This window comes from Equus przewalskii, chromosome 9, assembly GCF_037783145.1.
Source record: "Equus przewalskii isolate Varuska chromosome 9, EquPr2, whole genome shotgun sequence".
NCBI classification, from domain to species: Eukaryota; Metazoa; Chordata; class Mammalia; order Perissodactyla; family Equidae; genus Equus; species Equus przewalskii.
In genome coordinates, this window is record NC_091839.1 from 48,198,601 (window position 1) to 48,218,285 (window position 19,685).

The 19,685-nt window shown below is 36.2% G+C and overlaps 1 protein-coding gene across 5 annotated transcripts in view; it reads right to left on the reverse strand.

Moving 5' to 3' along the window:
• MMS22L (MMS22 like, DNA repair protein) overlaps positions 1-19,685 on the reverse strand; it is a 124,588-nt gene that overhangs the window by 5,381 nt on the left and 99,522 nt on the right. For 4 of the 5 annotated variants that reach the window (XM_008515934.2, XM_070556706.1, XM_070556704.1 and 1 more), the window contains 4 exons: positions 16,537-16,696; positions 12,141-12,310; positions 9,256-9,467; positions 6,286-6,449 (listed from right to left, as the gene is read on the reverse strand). In XM_008515934.2, the coding sequence (XP_008514156.1) occupies positions 6,286-6,449; positions 9,256-9,467; positions 12,141-12,310; positions 16,537-16,696 (706 nt within the window). Of the gene's footprint in view, positions 1-3,536; positions 3,783-6,285; positions 6,450-9,255; positions 9,468-12,140; positions 12,311-16,536; positions 16,697-19,685 lie in introns of those variants that run through there. The other variant, XM_070556705.1, reaches the window with a different exon arrangement.

The following is a 19,685-nucleotide window of genomic DNA, read 5'->3' on the forward strand; positions in this document are numbered from 1 at the left end:
AGTAAACGAGGGTTGTGATTTCTCCACATTCTCGCCAAACCTTGCTATTATCTGACATTTTCATTACAGCCAACCTAGTGAGTATGAAGCAGTATCTCATCGAGGTTTTGATTTGCATTTCCCTGATGACTGATGACACTGAGCACCTTTTCAGGTGCTTAGCCATTTGCATATATTCTTTGGAGAAATGTCTATTCAAACCCTTTGTCTATTTTTTAATTGCTATTTGTCTTTTTATTATTGAGTTGTAACAGTTCTTTATATATTCTAGATAAAAGTTCCTTATCATATAAATGATTTGCAAATATCTTCTTCCATTCTGTGGATTGTCTTTTTACTTTCCTGATAGTGTCCTTTGAAGCACCAGTTTTAAATTTTGACTAGGTCCAATTTAGCTCTCATGGCTTATGCTTTTGGTGTCATATCTAAAAATTCATTGCCAAAATCAAGGTCATGAAGACTTACTCCTATGCTTTCTTCTAAGAGTTTTATAGTTTTAGCCTGACATTTACATCTAAGATCCATTTTGAGTTAATTTTTGTATACGTTGTGAAGTAAAGGCACATGTTCATTCTTTTGCATGTGGCTATCCATTTGACCTAGCACAATTAGTTTAAAGGACTATGTCCCGCCCTGTGAATGATCCCGGCACCTTTGTCAAAGTCAGTTGACCATAGACACACGGGTTTATTTCTGGACTCTCAATTCTATTCCATTGATCTATCTCTATCTTTACGTCAGTACCACACTGTCTTGATTATTGTTGCTTTGTACTAAGTTTTGCAACTGGAAAGTGTGAGTCTTCAACTTTGTTCTTTTTCAAGATTGTTTTGCCATTCTGGGTCCCTTGTAATTCCATATGAATTGTAGAAATCAGCTTGTCACTATCTACAAGGAAACCTGCTGGGATGCTGGTAGGAGTTGCACTGGATTTGTAGATGTATGTGGGGAACACTGCCACCTTAATTATGTTAACTCTTCCACAATCCATGAAAATGGGATATTTTTCCATTTATTTAGATATTCTCTAATTTCTTTCAACAATGTTCAGCAGTTTTCAGATTATGTTTGTATTTCTCTTTTGTTACATTTATTCATAGTTTTTCTTTTTTGAGGCTATTATAATGGAACCATTTTCTTAATTTCATTTTCAGATTGTTCACTGAAAGTATACAGAAATAAAATTGATTTTTGTATCTTGATTTTGTATCCTGCAACCTTGCTGAACTTGTTTATTGTTCTAACAGTTTTTTAGTAGAGTCCTTCGGATTTTCTATATCATCTGCAGACAGGGATAATTTTAGTTCTGCCTTTTCAATCTAGATGCCTTTTATTTCTTTTTCTTCCCCCTGACTAGAACTTCTAGTACAATGTTGAACACAAGTGGCGACAGTGGACATCCTTGTCTTGTTCCTAATCTTAGGGTGAAAGCATCTCCATTAAGTATGATGTGAGCTGTCACATTTTCACACATGTCCTTCATCAGATTGAAATAGTTCTCTTCTATTCCCAGTTTGTCATTATGCAATGCCCCTCTTTATTTCAGATAATTCTACTTGTTCTGAAGTCTGCTTTGTCTGAAACTAAATAGCTACTATAGCTTTATTTTGGCTTATGTTAGCAGTGTATATATTTCTCTATCCCTTTACTTTTAATGTATCTGTGTCTTTATATTTAAAGTGGGCTTCTTATACACAACATATAGTTGGGCCTTGTTTTTTAATCCATTCTGTCAATTCCTGTCATTTAATTGATTTATGTAGACCACTCACATTTAAAGTGATATAGTTGGATTAATAGCTACCATTTAGGTAACTTTTCCATTCATTGCTCTTGTTCTTTTTTTCTTAATCTTCCACTCTCTTTCTGCCTTCTCTGAACGTTTTAATTGAGCATTTTATAGGATTCCATTTTCTCTCCTTTCTTAGCACATTAAATATACTTCTTTTTAAAATTTATTTTCAGTAGTTGCCCCAGAGTTTGAAGTGTATAATTATAACTAACCCAAGACCACTTTTAAATAACACTGTATTCCTTCATGGGTAGTGCAGGTACTTTTGAACAGAGCATTCCCAATTCCTTTCTCCCATCCTTATAATACTGCAGTCATTCATTTCACTTATCCATAAGGTCTAATTACCAAATACCTTGTTGCTATTATTTTGAACAAAAAGCTATCTATTAGATTAAAACTGGAGAGAGAGGTAGATACAGAGAATTACAGCTTACCAGGCCCAGAAGCCTGCTGCTGGAGCTGATACTGGTAGAAATACTTAAACTGAATTTGACAAATCGCTGTATGCTCAGTTTTGGGGGCAGTGGTTTGCCCTATGACTTCAATTCTCTGATGCATCTAAGAAGAGTTGTTTTTCAGTTTATTCAGATTTTTTCTTGTTGTAAAGGTGAGAGTCATGATTTCAGAGCTCTTTACATGTTGACATGGAAAACCCAAGTCCTCCAACTCTAACTATTGACTGTCTATTTCTCCCTCTGTTTCTCTCAGTTTTGCTTCCTGTATTTTGGTGTTCTGTCATTAGGTGCACATATGTTTGTAATTGTTAAATCTTCCTGACGGATTGACTCTTTCATCATTATAAAATTTCTCTATTTATGGTAACATGTTTTGGCCTAATGTCTATTTTGCCTGATACTGTATAGCACTCTAGCTTTCTGTGCTTTTGGTTTGCATGATGTTGTCTTTTCCCATCCTTTTACTGTCATTCTTTAAACCTAAAGTGTTTCCTGCAAATAGAATATAGTTAGATCTTTTTTAGAAAATCCATTCTGATAATCTCTGCCTTTTAATTGGATTGCTCAATCCTTTCACAATTAATGTTACTACTGATATAGTCAGATTTACAACAGTCATTTTACTTTTTGTTTACTAAATGTCTTGTGGGTTTTCTTCCTCTAATCTCCTTTACTGCTTTCTTTTCACATTAAGTGAATATTTTAAAATGCAGCATTTTAATTTCTTTGACGGTTTTTTATTAGTTTTGAATTATTTCCTTAGTGGTTGCATTAGGCTTACAACATACATCTCAACTTACCAGAGCTTCAGATTTACAGAAATTTAATTCTAGTGAAATATAGAAACATTACTCCTATATGGCACAATTCCCTTCTCCCTTTTTTTGTGGTATTATTGTTATACATATTACATCTACAAAAGTTACAAACTCAACGATAGTTATTTTTTATATGCTTTTATATCTTTCAAACAAACTAAATAAGAGAAAGAAGAGCAAGTATATATTTTAGCTTTTGTTATGTTACCCTTCTTATTTGTCATTTCTGGTTCTCTTCATTTGTTTCTGTGTATTTGAGTTATCATCTGGAGTCATTTCCTTAGCTCAATACAGCTTTGCTCCCATCACCTTCGTACTATTATTGGTAAATATATTACATTTCTATATGTTATAGGCCCAACAACACATTATATACACATTGTTTTATACAATTGCTTTTAGAATAAGGTGAAGAACTATACATTTAAGCTGCTTTTTATAATTACATAATTACCTTTACTGGTGTTCTTTGTTTTTCCTGTCTGTGTCACTTAACTTTTATTCTGAAGAACTTCCTTTTTCATAAAGCAGTTCTGCTAGCAAAAATTCTTAGTTTTTATCTGGGAATGTCCTTATTTCATGTTCATTTTTGAAAGGCAGCGTAGGATTCTTGGTTGACAGTTTTTTCTCTTGGTCACTCTGAGTGCTATCCCACTGCCTTCTGGCCTCCATTGATTCTGCTGAGAAGTTAGCTGTTGATCTTACTGAGGTTCCCTGTAAAGTGATGAGCCATTTTTCTCTTGGTGCTTTCAAGTGTTTTTGACAGCACTCTTAGGTTTGAACTTTTTCACACTCTGTTACAAATGAAGTCAGTTCCTTACGGAGAGATTCAGAGTTTTCTGTTCTATAGCCTGCTTCTCCTCCCTAGACCCTCCACCAGGCAAAATCTCAGAGGCATGGCTCTGATGCTGGGGACAGGCACACTGGTGCCTACTACTTTTTGAGTGACACATCCACTTTAGGAGCTGACTGCTTGTGGAAGGAAGGGCAGCAGCCTCAGGTCCCTGGGCTTGCTCCTCTTGGCATGGTATCCCCACCTCTAAGCTGTAGCAAGGATGACCATGCTCCAGTATTCTCAGTGGTGTCACACTCAATGCACTGCATCCATCCCATGAATGGGGGCTGAGTGGAAGAATGGAGCCCCTACTTCTCAGCCACACTTGCCTGGAACATAACCTTAGCATCAGGTAGCTTTGAGGCAAGATGAGAAATGTGATATCCTGCCTCTCACAGGATGATAGCTCTCCTACTAGGAACTGGGGAGAGAGGGAGCCCTATGTTCTTAGATTTACCAGTCAGGAGTAGAGTTTCCATCTTACTGTGCTGGGAGGAGAGCAGGAGGGAATGGTTCAGATACCAGAGAGTTCTGCTCTTCTTATCAAGTTTTAGTAGATTTTCTCAAATAAATGTTTCTGCATTTGCTGTATACACTTAGCACCATTTCCAGAGAATTTAAATGTTTTCTTTTAAATAATTTTCACCAGTTTCGCTAGGGAGCAGGTCAGAAGAGCTCCTTATGTTGTCATGCCAGGAGCAGAACTCCTCAAGCTCTTGTGTACAGGTTTTTGAGTAGACATACGTTGTTTTTCTTTTTAAAGATTGGCACCTGAGCTAACATCTGTTGCCAGTCTTCTTTTTTTCGTTTCTTCTTGTCTCCAAATCCCCCCAGTACATAATTGTCTATTTTAGTTGTGAGTGCCTCTGGTTGTGCTATGTGGGACACTGCCTCAGCACAGCCTGATGAGTGGTGCCACGTCTGTGCCCAGGATCCGAACTGGCAAAACCCTGGGCAACCGAGGCAGAGTGCCCAAACTTAACCACTGGGCCATGGGGCCGGCCCTTAGACATGTTTAAAATACTCTTGGGCATATACCCTGGAGTGGACTAGTTGAGTGATTTAGTAACACTAACTTTCTATGGTTTTACAAATTGTCCTTTTAAACACTGAGACTGTAAGGAGAGTCAGAATTCTCTCTGAACCAAGCACACAAATCTGTGTTTGATACTGCTTCTTCAGCTTAAAAGACAGCAATGCGGAGATGGAGAATTCTGTATTCCATCTATGCTAAATGTGATGTACTCACTAGCAAGATATGAGCAGCAAAATTCACTTTCCAAACCCTGCTCTCCTTCAAGAGAAATATTACTACCGCTGAAAGAAGAGGCTAGCTAAAATTTTATACTGTCTACTCTGTCTCAACAAATCTTGTATGGTACAGTACAAAAGACTTTCACTGAAATTAAAAGTATGCCTAAGTTTTCAATGAGGGAAAAATTTCTAAAGAAGAGTCTGGGGTCCATCCGGGTATTCTTCAGTGAAGGGAGGTTACTATCAAGTAAGGGGAGTCTATGTTAACACAAGACAACATTTTCCACAAAACCAAGCTTGGGAGCAGACAGGAACACTTTAAATATTAAAATAAAGATGGATTAAAACAAAATATGCATAAATTTTTGAGACAGAACATTTCAAAGAGCTGTCTGAGCTTTCAGCTGCCACTTTGGGCGCTGCCCTCATCATATTCTTCGGGATACACACACTCACTTATCACAGCAGTTGGAAGGACACAGGTAGAAGCATTTGAGAAGCGCTGCCCCAGACGATCACATTTTAATGATAAATACACACACATAACATCCTATTTACAGTAAAAACTCCTTCAGGATAGAACTATGGCTACTATTCTGCATATTCCCAATAAGCTTATTAAAGCATGCTACTCACAGTGGGGATTAAACAAATGATATTTTAAAGAGATCACTGGCAGTAAGGCTGATGAGACTGAAAACAAAAGGAGTAGGATCAAAGGATCCTTACAGGGGTGCCCAAGAAATCAGCTTAGATATTTTAGCAGGAACCTGAATAGAAGAAAGTATGCTCACCCCTCACCACTTGATATTTGACAAGTTGCATTTAATACAGGAGTCACATTGAACAAATATTCTTTAAGAGGTTAACAAGTCTAATTAGAGGAAGTAGCCATTAAATAAACTACTGCCTTGGGGGGAAAAACTAAGGTAGACTGAAACATTTCAGTTTTTAACTATTTTATAATGCCCAAACTCAGCTATTGGCCGGAGTTTGTTCTTTAGTCATGATATATACAAACTGGTATAAAATAACCATACACTTTATACCTATCAATTTAACTGAGAGGAAAGAGTACTTTTTCAATATGTGCACAGAAAAGTGTAGCCAACACAAATTCAAACTAACCTTGAGGTTCACTGACCAAGAGCAAGCATTTTAAGATGCCTGGGAGGAGAAGTTCAACCTCAGAAATGTCGATGTTAGTTTCTTTGAAGAGTTGGAGGATGAAGGCCAGAATGGATGCTAAGCGAGGAGGGAGCAAGGACCCTTTACACTCAAGGTAGGATTTCCTGAAAATAAGCACAATTTTGTTTTTCCTTGTTTAAAGTTTTCTTCTGTTTAAAGCAGAATCAAATATCACACACTTTAAAAATACTGGCAAATTTTACCCCCCAAAATAAAGCACAGTTTTTTAAAAGCATGCATATTTTACCATGCTACCTTCAAACATAAGATTTTAGAAGCAATGACTGCCCATCCTTTTGGTGTGGTATGGGGGCCAAAGTAGAACAGACACAAACGAAATTTAAAGCAGCCTGGTCTTAAAACGAACTTAATCAAAATCCACATGAAAATCTAATTGTTAATTTGTTTTTTTCCTTACTAATATAAGCTTGATCTCTTCTATCAGCCCCTAAATGATGCAATATTTTCTCTAACGTCAAATTTGTATAAAGAAATCTCTCTTCACACTTATTTATTTAAGGATTTGGGAGGGGTCTTATTTTTCCAAAACAATAAGAGGACCGTCCTAGGAATCAACTTCCCATTCCAGCTTTACTTCCTTCCTTCCCTTAGGAAGCAAAAGAATTAGAGGGGTAATTCAGGATTAGTATCTTCTCTCAAAGCAGGACAAATTTTAGCATTAGAACTCAACGGAGATCATAAAGATAATTTATCTTACTCATTTTTGCATCTCTCCCTCTTAGAACAGGTCTTGGCTCATAACAGGTGGTCAGTGTACATTTGTTAAGTGAATAAATGAAAGAGGGAATTGCTCAGTTTCTAAAAAGTCTAGACAATATGAAAAATTGTCAAATACAGCTAAATCTAAGCTAGACATCCATATATACTTGCAAAGCAATAATACTTTGCCAAAATAAAGCAAACAAATCACTAAGGATTATAAATTCCTTAAGGGAAGGAACTATGTCTTCCTCATTATTTCTACTCCACACAGTGACTTCCAGCAAATATTACACATCAGAAGATTCATTCATTCTTTAAAGGCAAGGGTTTTGCCTTTTTTCTTCACTGGTGAATTCTTAACACCCAGAACAAACATTTATTGGGTACCTATGGTGTGTCAGGTACAAGTCCAATAACAACAATGTAAAGTTAAGTAAAATATGGTCTCTGAAACCAAGGGGCACGCTCTCTAGTAGAAAAGTTGGACCAAAAAAAAAAAAGAAAAAAGACCATCCTAATGTAGGGCGGCAGGTGCTTTTTGAAAGATAAGCCCAGAATTCTCAGCAATTCAGAGAAAGAAGCCCTAACTAAGATGGGGGACTGCAAGAATGGAGAGGCATGGAATGGAAAAAGGCAGAGGAGGCAATCTCTATTTTTTTTCTGAGTATTTTAAAAAAAGAAGTACTTGTTAGGTTTTTGGGTCTTGAGCTAGAAACCATGAGAAAAATGTTTCCACTGTTATATGGGAATGTCCACTGAACCAGCCAGGATTCTAAACACTGGACTTTAAACCAGTTTCATGATCTAAGGATAATTTCCCATCAGCCCTTGTCATTTGGTTTGTGCTAAAATTACTTATACAATGTCCCACACGCAGTGGTAGAGTACTACAATCTTGTTGGGAATTCAGATACAAGTAAGGCAAAAATATTACAATTCTGCAAATTGAATTGTACAGAGCATAAGACTTCAGAAGAAGGAAGAACGCATCATGGCACACTGAGATATTAGGTGTAAGTCTTATAAAGTCTAGGCAGAGTTTAGCCCAGAGGGATGGCATTTTAATGGAGAAAACGGTATGAACAAAGCTGTGATGTAGGGAAATGTAAAGCATTTTGGAGGGGCAATAACTAAACCGATCTCATTAGGGTTTGTATTTGATGGCATATTCAGTACATTTGGAAAAGTTAAGTGACAGATCATGGAGTGCAAAGCAGTATGGAACTTATTCCGTAGGCAAAAAAAGAGCAAATGAAGGTGTACGGGGAAGGGGAGTGTTATAATGGAACAGTATTTTAGGAAAAGTAATCGGGAGGCATTGTATAGGCTGAACTAGAAGAAAAGACTAGAGATAGTGAAAATAGTTAGAGATAGTGGCAATAGTCCAGGTATAATGTGACAAGTGAAGAGAGACGTGAAAAGAAGGGAAGGAAACAATCATTTGCCAAAGAATGGCAAAGGAGAGGGAACAAAGAATATGGAGCTTCCAAACCTGAGTAACAGAGGATAGGAACACACAAAAAGGATCAGAAGGGAGAACAGATTTTAGACATGGAATTCTGTAATGAGAGGTGATGGAAAATATCAGGTCATTAAAAACAATAAAAAAATTCCAGATAAGAATGATATGTATCACCACAGCATCTTAAAGTTTAAAAACTAACTTCAAGTAAAGCTAAATACTTCATGAAGATAAAGAAAAGATAATTTCTATTACTGAATCTTCTAATGCTGTCATTAAAAGAAGTTTCATTTATTCACCTGTCCAATAATAAAACTGAGTTCTTAAGACACAGAATAGACTAACAAAACAGGACTTCATACTGCTTCCTGTTTCATTTTAGCACTCATCTTTCACTTAGTTATCTTTTATAATATTACTGTATTTTGTACAGTAAAAAATACAATTACTGTTTGATAAAAATTTAAAAATGTATATATATCTTTAGGACATATATAAGGAAAATAATAGCTATGTAGAGAAAACAAGTAATTTAAGGAGCATAGTCTCAGGCTGCTATGAGCAAAAGTCATTTTAGTAAATTCTTAGACAATGTTTCTTAGGGAAAAAAAAGTTTCTACACTACCAGTATCCTAAGGGTTGCCAATATTTTTGAAATGCTTTGTTACTTTTTAAAAGAGATTAATACATTTTACATACCACTTATTTTTAATATTTAGATGTACCTTATCACTTGTACGATGCATTTCTTTAGAGATGACATTGGTGGAACAGTGGCCGAGTTTCTCACTGCCAACAAAACAGGATGTTGTCCAAGACTTAAAACATGTGGTGAAGCTGGAAGAAACCGCCCAATATACTGCTCAATAACGTTCCCTAGAAGTTGATTCAAATAGGCATTGGGATTTTGAGACTGACAACACACGATACACATGCCCTACAGAAGAGGAAAAAAAAAAAAAAAGAAAGAAATACTAAATGGAGAAGTTAAAAACTTAGGAATTTACTAATTTAGTCCCTAGTATTAATATCCATGTCCGAACTTAATGAACAAGGACAGCGCCGATCATTAACAGATAACGTTTATATGCAGCTCAGGGAATTGCTGGGCTTGGGTAACACCAAGCTGTGGTATCTAAGCAAACATGCGCATCTTTGGGGCATGCCCAAAGGAAGCAGGGGAGAAGTGCAGGAAGACAATGGAAGCTTCCTTCTTCTCTCCTCCTCAGGAAACTTGATCACCACACTTATCAATGATATATCTGTGTTTTTATAAAGTTATAAAATACATTTTAGGTCAGTTTTTTCACGTAGGGTACTGGTCATTTGTCTGAATAAGACTACCAAAATTATGCTAAAAGTCTTGCATGTTACAAAAAGTGATAAAATAAAAAAAATTAACAAAAGGAGAAAAATGCACAAGATTAAGAGTCAGAATAATGACAATTTATTTCAAGGTTTTTTTTTTTAATGTCAGGCACTGTACCACATGCTTTATATTCATTCTTTCATTTAAATTTCTCAAAAAACCATTGACAGCATTATTGTATCTCCAATTTTACAGCTGAGAAAACTGAGGTTCAGAGAAGTTGGGTTTAATCAAGATCACAAGGAACTCACAATGTGTTATTCCCTGTTGATTTAATCCCTTCCATCTGTATAGAAGCTAACAAAATGCTTTCATATGGATTACAGTTATCTAATACTTACAAACAATTAAACCAATACCCTAAGAAACAAATTTTTTTCTGCCAATGTTACTAAATAGCACATATTACTACATACAGATAATCACCAATACAACAACAAATTATGCTCTAAAAATTCATTTACTATTTGGTACTTTGTGACTCACAAAGTGTTTTCCCAAAGAAATGATTAGAAATGTTTTTATCTCCATTTTAACTATAAATGCGTATTTATCTAATAAGAAACTTGGAAAGTTTATTTGTAATGAAAAATAGCATAGAGCTGTTAAAACACTAACAACTAAACAGCAATTGAAAAAAAACAATGGACCACTCCTCTACCCCGTTTCATTAATGCTTTGTTTAAGGAAAAGCACATTAAATCAGAAGAAGATGAAGCAATAAATGGATATATTTTGAAAATTCGGAAGAAGAGAGCTGGGTACCTTTAAGAAATTAAAAATACAACTCCAAGTCAATTCTCTCAAATGGAAAATTCACCAAAATTTTCAATTCAGCACTTAGAAAGTTTAAAAGAATTCTTACAAAATGCAGCTTTCGTTTAAGAGGCCACATGGAACAAGCACCCCAGACTCTCTGCTGTCCACAGCTCCCCTCCCCCATCTTGCCCTCTGTGGGACTGGCAGTGCTTTATCTTTCTGCTAGCAGACACATTAAATTTTGTTTTAAATGCTATTATGAATACAAAACTAAACAGCAAACTTAAAATCTCTTAGAAATTGTAAAAATCTGTTTAAAAATATCCATCTGTGGAAGAGGCTGCTTATCACCTAATCAAAATCTATTCTCCCCTTCCTCCTTGGCTTCCCTTGCTGGGCCCCAAACTAAGAGGCACTTATCATGAGGATCAGACACTAATGAAGGACACAGCACACCTCCAGCCCCCTCCTTTCCCCTGAATGACAGAGCAAGATTTCTAAGAGCCTGCTGGACATGGCTGCCTAGACAGTTCAGAGCACCTCAAGGTAAAGTTGCTCAGAAGGCAATTCTTACCTTCATCCCCACATCTCCAGAATTTCCCATTTCAGTTAGTAGCACTCCCATCTACAGAAGCAGGCACGCTGGAATCTAGGAAGTACTCTATTTATTTCTGCTACTCCACAACACTCACTCAGCAAATCTTTTTGATTGGAGCTCCTAAGTACTTCTGAAATCTGCAGTGTGAGCTCCCTACCCACTGCCTCAGCTCAAAACCTTCAGATAATGAGCTACTCACTGCCTTCCAATTCTCCACTCTAACCTCCACGCCAGCTAACTCAGATGCTGCCGCCAGAATCGCCTTCCTAAAATGTAAATATGAGATATCAGTCCCACTTCTCCACTCAAAATCCATCAACAGTTCTCACGCAGAAGAACAAGTCCACACTTAGCATGGCAAATAAAACCCTCCATTATGTGGCTCCTCCTGTATGAGTCTCCAGCAACCACAGAATTGTTTGCTTTCCCCCAGGGGGTCATATTGTCTTAAAGTTCTTGCCCTTTACGTGCTGTTCCCTCTGACAGGAATAGTCCTTCAACTCCTACCCACTGCTCTGCTCTGTTACACCTAACATCGTTTCCAGTGTCTTCTCTCTCATCTCCTCATCCCAGTCTGGCCGGCAGACAGCTGAGGCCTCTAAGGAAAATATCAGATGGAGCACACTCCTGTAAGTGTCAACGCTAGTCGGCCTCCTCTCTCAACTTTAAACATCTTGAGGGTAGAGATTTTGCCTTTTCTGCCTTTGTTTCCAGAGACAAACAACACAAAAGGAGTTTAGAACTTGTTCAACGGAAGTGCCTCATGTGCATACATACACCGAGATTACAATGTATGGTTTTTAAATCTGCAGTTAGTAAACTGTTTCAAGGTAAAGTTTCAATCTTTTTTTATTTTTATTTTTAAGCAGCCACACTCACTTTACCTGGAGATACAGAGGAAGACTCTTCTGAATCGCAGTTAACATAGGCGCAGGCAGCTCCTTCTCTTGCTGCAACACTGCATGTGGCAGCAGTAAACAATCTATGATCCGGAATAGTAATTTTTGGGCTTTAGAGGTGGCAAAGATCTGTGCCCACGATTTCACAAGAATTCCTAGGAAAGAAGAATAATGACAGCAGTTATGGTTATCTTCTAACCAGAAAATTTTGTCATTCCACTAAAAAATGTATATTTAAAGCACATAGGACCAAGTTGGAGTAGGCAATAGGAAGAAATATGTATTAGGAGTCAAAAGAGCTAGGTCAAGTCATATATTTCATGAAAGAGACTAATTTCTCTGAGAGTTCTGGAGAAAAACATACACTTCCTGAGCTTCTGGCATTTAATACATATACACTCACACAAAGTGTGATTTGGTTATACATTATGTGAATATATAGATTGAATACTGTAATTAATCAGATCTTTTTGCTTTGGCTGCTAGGAAACTCAGAGGCAAAGCTACAATCCAATTGTAAGAACACTTTAAGATCATACATTATGCTTTTATGTTTATAATCGCTTTTCCCTGGGCTTCATCAGGCTACTTCACATTTATTTTCTTGATACCCTTATTTCTTTATATTTTTAGCATATACATGATTTTACAGGCTGTCTCAACCCAGTTTGCAACAAGAAGAGGTATAACTAAATTAACTGCTAAAGTAGGAAAGAAGGATTAGCTATAATACCTTGAAGCTTAACCTCCTTGAGCTTCAGTTTTTACAGCTTTCAATTGTTTAATATAAAAACAAAAAGAGAAACAGGTTTCTTTACTACATGAAATATATTGTGGTTTCCTTAAGGCTGGGAGTCTGTCAGTTGCTACATTTGATGACAGTAGAGCTTAACAAATGAGCACCCTTTGTTTAATAAAGTAACGAAGAGTAGATATACAGGCATACCTCATTTTACTGCACTTCGCTTTATTGCGCTTTGAAGATACTGCTTTTTATAAGACTTTCCATCAGCAAAAAAGATTATGACTCGCTAAAGGCTCAGATGATGGTTCGCATTTTTTAGTAATAAAATATTTTTTAATTAAGGCAGGTACATTGTGTTTTTAGACATAATGCTACTGCACACTTAACAGACTACAGGAGTGTAAATGTAACTTTTATATGCACTAGGAAACCAAAAAATTTGTTCCACTTGCTTTACTGCGACATTTGCTTTATTGCAGTGGTCTGCAACCAAACCCATGCTATTTCTGAGGCATGCCTGTTTAATTCCCATTAGAGCGCATCCCTGCTATTGAGGTCTTTACTGAAAAAACGAATTTAAGAGATCATCAGGTGCTTGTCCAAACAGCACAGTGGTATATATACTGCATAAACTTTTATATTTTACTGCATCTTAGAAAGCAAAAAAGATGATAAAATTCAAAATCATTTCCATAGAATAAAAAGTTTAAAATTCAAGCTTTGAAGGAAAACAAAAATATGCTTAGCGAAGAGTATATTGATGCTTAAAAAATAACCCAACCAATAATCACTTCTAAGAACAACAAACAGCAACATTAATCTTCTGTTGCAAAAGGAAATACAATAATCAATCATAAAGAAACACAATGCTCACTTAGCAATATTTTAAATAACATTGGCTTGCTCCTCATTTTTCTAGAAGGTGGAAAACTTGGGAATGACAGCAACGTAAGAAGAACTCACATTCTAACTAACATTAATATACCCATAAGAGGAACTGCCATCCCCACTGGCATTTGAAATGATTCATATCATTCTTAGGTGTCACACAGGTATTAACTGATAAAGAGCAAGGACCTTCCAACCAAAAATGCATCACCTACCCTTGTACTTCGTCTTCCGCAATGGTTAAAATGCTTTGCTGAAGAGCTTAAGTTTTAAGATCATAGAAGGCAGAGGTGATACATTTGTTTTACTGCTATTTTAGATCTCCACTTTTTTAAGTTTCAGCAAAGAATATTTGAGTGTGTATGGTATTAAAAGTCCAAAGAGAAAGAAATTTTAAAGTAAAAAACTCTGGGAAAGGTTTAAATAAATAGCTTTGTAAAAAGCCAAGTCTTTTTCCTGGCTCTAAACATGTTACTTATTTACGGATGAAGCTGAAAATATAGAAAAACTATCAGGAACATACTCCCACAATCATAAGAGAGCCACACTATGAGAGTTCATATGTATTTACTTATTTTCTACTCCATGTATATATCATACCTTAAAAAAAAGGATTGGGATCATTACAATATATACTTACAAATGTATTTATAATTACACAGTAACTTTGCTCATTTAGAAACATTAAAAAATACATTATGTATTATTAGCTCGGTTTGTAAAATTATTAAGTTTCAGAGATATTTATTTAGTATATGCCATTTCCTACAATGGAGCTCTTTAACTGAAGTATCCCCAATTCTCAATCCAGTGCCTGATACACACGCAGTAAATGTTCTTATTTGTTCGAAATATAACATGACAATAGGATGAAAAGTTCAAAAGATATGGCCACTACCATGAGTAAGTTTAAAATTTAGCAGGGACATGCCGAGTACACAAATAATTATAGTAAATGGTAAGCTACGAAAAATATTATAAGAGAAGGACAGAAGAAGCTCAGTCAGGGAGAGCAAGTCTCCTTGGGAGTTCGGGAAAGGTGGGACATCGGGGCTGGGCATTAAAGGGTCATGGGTAGAATTTCAATTAAAAAACAAAAGGAAGGAGAAGAATAACAGAAGAGAGAAGGATGATCATAAGGCATGGAAACAGAAAAGTAAAAGATATAAAGAAACAGAAAAACCAAAAAAATGATATAAAGAGGAGGAAAGTTGAAGATATTACAGACGACTCAATCCTGCTTTCTCAGAAATTACAGAGCAACAATTAAGACCCCAGACGCCCTACTCTGAAATGCGATTTTATCAACATTTTGCGCCTTCTGCTAGCAGCCTTGCAAGTGAACAGCAGAGGGATCCCCAGCTGGGAGCTGGCAAAGTCAAGAAAGAACAGAGTTTCAGTGGTTAGCTCTCTCTCCATCTAGTGGATAGGAGATCCCAACCCCACACACTTAAAACAGGTGTGACCTCTCAAAAGTTTATACTTGCTCTTTCTCCATTTTGTTCTAAATCTTTTACACATAGAAGACAGAAAGTTATCTGCTCCTAATTTCAAATGAATAAATAGGCAACACTGTAGCAGTATACTCTATTCCCAGTCTCTGAGAGCTGGACGAAAGGAAACGACACAGATCACCTGCCGCTAAGTCAAAAACCAACCACGTAACAAAACAAAGAACCCCTCAATTCTTCCTAAGAGCTGCATATCACCACTCCAAATACGATTTTGTAGTTCCTGATAAGACTATCATATATTTTTAAAAATAGAGATATACCCTGAAATCGTACATTTAGCATGGCGAAAATTTAATAGAGACTAATAAATTATAAGCCTAAGTGCTGAAATATTTATTAATCTACATTTCACTATGTTAAATTTATAATAAATTCTCACATATTTTTCTCTAAAATTAAGATGCCTGAATTGCTACTATAGCTTTCACTATATTCTACATCATCCATATTTACACATTTTCGTATTCTCCTTTATCTTTCACAACAAAGATAAAAGGTTTCAGACAGCCCAAATCAGGTTTATTCATATGTTCACAAGATCAAAGGGAACAGATATAAGGTTTTGGCCACAGAGAAATAAAAAAAAAAAAAACTAAAAAACTTAAATTCTGTATAAAAACTTCTAAGGAAATCCTTCTCATTTCCCTTTATCCAGTTCCTATTTTTGGTTAGCAACATGGTTTTAGTGAACAAAGGTATTCAAATTACTGACTTCCTAAAGAAGGATGAACTCTGTTGTTACAGAACAGGCACAGAAAAAAGATTTCTTTTTGAAAGGAGAAAGCATAGTAATGTGAGAAACAAGGTTTGAAGCTTAAATATCTTTAGTGCTGGAATAAATTCTTTCCTGACCTCCTTCGTACAGAGTAGACCATAAAAGTAGAATGGAGTGATGGTTTTCTGATATTTTAAATTCTAACAAAGCACAGCAAGCATTAAGAAAAGGTGCATTTTAATTATCCAGGTATTCACAACGGGAGTGACTCACAACAGACTACTGATAGCAGATTGATGTTGGCATATTTTCAGAATTGATCGTAATTAATTTTAATAGTAACACAAGCATAACAAGAAAAGTTCTGAAAGAAGGTGGGGAAAGACAGAGATACACTTGAAAGCCAACATGAATTATTGTAAGTTAAATCACTGTCTTTTAGATTATTCTTAGTATATTCCTATCCATCATGATACTATAGCCTCAACCAAAGGAAGTTTTAATGTCAGAAATACATACCCATCATCCTATAAGTCAGTTGCAGCCCTGCACTGGAAACTTTTTTTCCCAAATAAGGTTTTATATATTTTAATATTTCACCAAGGTATTCTAAGGACTTTGTGACCATGGCAGATTTATCAGAAAGTTTCTGCAGATTCCCATAAGTTATACCAACAGCCTATAAATAAGAAAAAACAGGATTTAGCTTTCCAAGTTTTATACAATACAGACTTTGAAAAATAAAGATAATTTCTCTCCCCCTCTATACACAGACAGCCCCTTACATAAGCCTTCATCCTTAACTTTCCAATAAATGTTCATAGGCACTAAAAAGCAAGTGAAAAGAATTAAGTCTTGCCTTTTATAATTAAAATAAAGGTTAAAAGAAGAATAAAACATCAATTCACCAGTAATTATTCATACAAGGTCTGACTCAGCAAAGTATTAGTAAAAAGATATGTGGAACTGATAGAAAAGAAGCTTGTAACCAAATCACTTCAGGACTTCCAAACATCCTAGTATATGACTGGGAATTCCAAATCCCCAAATTTGTACAAGGAAGACCTACAAGGAAGGTGACCAAATTCTTACAAATAAGATCTCTTTACAGTTCAGCTTTGTGAGATGAATTGACTTTTTCCTCCAGAATTTTCTTTGTGAGCCATTAGATTCCAGCTTAACTTTCTCAGAGGAAAAGAGGATGAGGCACAAGGGGTACAGATGGCAAAATGGGGGAGCAATAGAGAGAAATTTGAACTAAGGCAGTAAGAAAAGTACAGTGAAGAGGGAAATAAATGAAAAAGTAAGTTGAGGAAAAGTGAGAATAAACAAAAGGCAAGAAGTCACAAAAAGAATCAAGAGAAGACTGGCTAGAGATGGGTTAGAAGTTTGAGAAGAGCAGTAGAGTTTTCAAGCCATTACTGGAAACTTAAAGTGTATTTCAATGACCTAAATTGGGCATAAACAGCACCAATATGCATAGTTATATGATTTTTCTCCTGCAGCTCTCAGCAGATAAGACAAAGGAAAGAAAGCAAGTGGTTGCTCCCATCCAAGGTTGAGAGGGTTTGTAGGTATGACTGAAAGAGAAAGGGTGGAAGATTGTGAGGGTGTTGGTGAGAGTAGTTGAAGTGAGGCCCCCAGGGGTCTAATTAGGTGGATAGGGAAGGAAGTGAGCCCTTGAGAAGATGATGCACTTACAGAAAAAGGAGGAGAAGGTCATGATGAGGGCCCTCCGAGAGCTGGAGGCAGGTGGTGACAGTCAAAGAGCTTTCAGATGCTCCAAGGGACGCCAGGGCTCAGTTAGTCACGGGAGTGGGGGCATGAAGTAAAGCAGGAGTGAAGGTCACTTGAAAGACTATCGGAGAAGCTTTGAAATGAGGGCTTAAGATAAGTTGTCCAAGGTGATCTTAAAGTTAGCCATGTTGATAATAAAATGTGGAATGGAGGAAAGGATAAAGAACTGAGAGAACTTGAGTGATTGACTGTGAGGTGGACAGATGAGAGCAAGAGAGAGGCTTAATGAACCCTCTTTTCAGTTCAGCCCTCTGCTCTTCTCTACACTTCTTTCTCTAGACCAGAGTTCACAAACTTTTTTTTGAGGAAGATTAGTCCTGAGCTAACATCTGTTGCCAATCCTCCTCTTTTTGCTGAGGAAGACCGGCCCTGAGCTAACATCAGTACCCATCTTCCTCTACTTTATATGTGGGACGCCTACCACAGCCTGGCTTGGCAAGTGGTGCCATGTCCGTACCTGGGATCCAAACCGGCTAACCCTGGACCACTGTGCACTTAACCGCTATGCCACCTGGCCAGCCCCTCAAACTTTTTGGTTTAATTTCCCTTTTATACACTTAAAAATTGAGAATCTTAAGAGTTTATTATTATTTGGGTTTTATCTATTAATATTTACCATATTAGAAATTAAAAGAAAAAAATTAAGATTATTTATTAGTTCATTTAAAAATAATAAACGTTATGTTAACATAAGTAACATATTTTAAGTGAAAAATAACTTATTTTCCAAAACAAAAAAAATGTAGGAAGAAGTGGCATTTTTTTTTACATTTCTACAAATCTCTTTAATGTCTGGCTTAACAGAAGATAGCTGGATTCTCATATCTGCCTCTGCATACAATCTGTTGCAAAATGTTGCAGATGAAAACAATTCAGTCTATACAAATATATGTAGCTAGAAGAGGAAGAAGTATTTTAATAGATTTTTCAGATAACTGTGGGAATTCCTCTTTGATATTACACCAAAATATGACAAGTGGTATTTCTTAAAGGTTAGTTGTTATATGGAATCCATGTCAACAAACATCTTGACTCTGCTACAATAAAAGCCATTGGTCTAACTTGTTCTTCGAATGGATGTTTTATACCCATGTGTGCTTTTGAAAAAGCCTGTACTGGTCATTTGGAAAATTTTGGTTCACTGAGTTATACAGCTTCCCGATGTTGACAGATTTCATTATCCATATTAAAAAAATCATATTCATTAATACCACCACCAATGTCATCAGAAAAGTCTTTAAGTATCAAGAAACTCCTAAGCTCATGATGGGAAACACAAGTTTTCCAAAATTCTAATTTTCTTAAAAGCTCAAATTAAGTTATTGGCAACAAAGGCTGTCAACTGTGTTCTTTGAAGTGATAGGCTCATTTCATTCATTTTTGAGAAAACGTCTGCCACATATCCCAGTCTGAATAGCCATACCTTGTCAGTTGTTCTTTCAAGATAAAAGCAGTCAGTTCAGCTTGCAACTCAAATGATCACACAAATGCCTTTTATTTAGACACAATCTTGCTTCGGGATGCAGCTATAGTGCTTTAGGTGCACATCTCATTGTCATTCACAGAACATTAAAAGGACATGTATTCAAGGGTCAAAATTTAATAACATTTATAATTTTACTGCTTCATTAAAGATATTCTTAAATGAAACTGGCTTTTTTTTCCCTGTGATTGTATGGCAGTGAAAATTAAAATGACTACTGGTATAATCTAGGGCCATGGTGTTGATTTATGCTAAAGCCTTTTGCACTATTTGTGCAAATGTCAATATACTGTTGAGCTCGTAGAACTCCTGAAAAGGTATCAATAACCCCCAGAGCTCTATGAAACACACTTTACAGAACCAATGCCCTAGATCTCAATATTTCTCT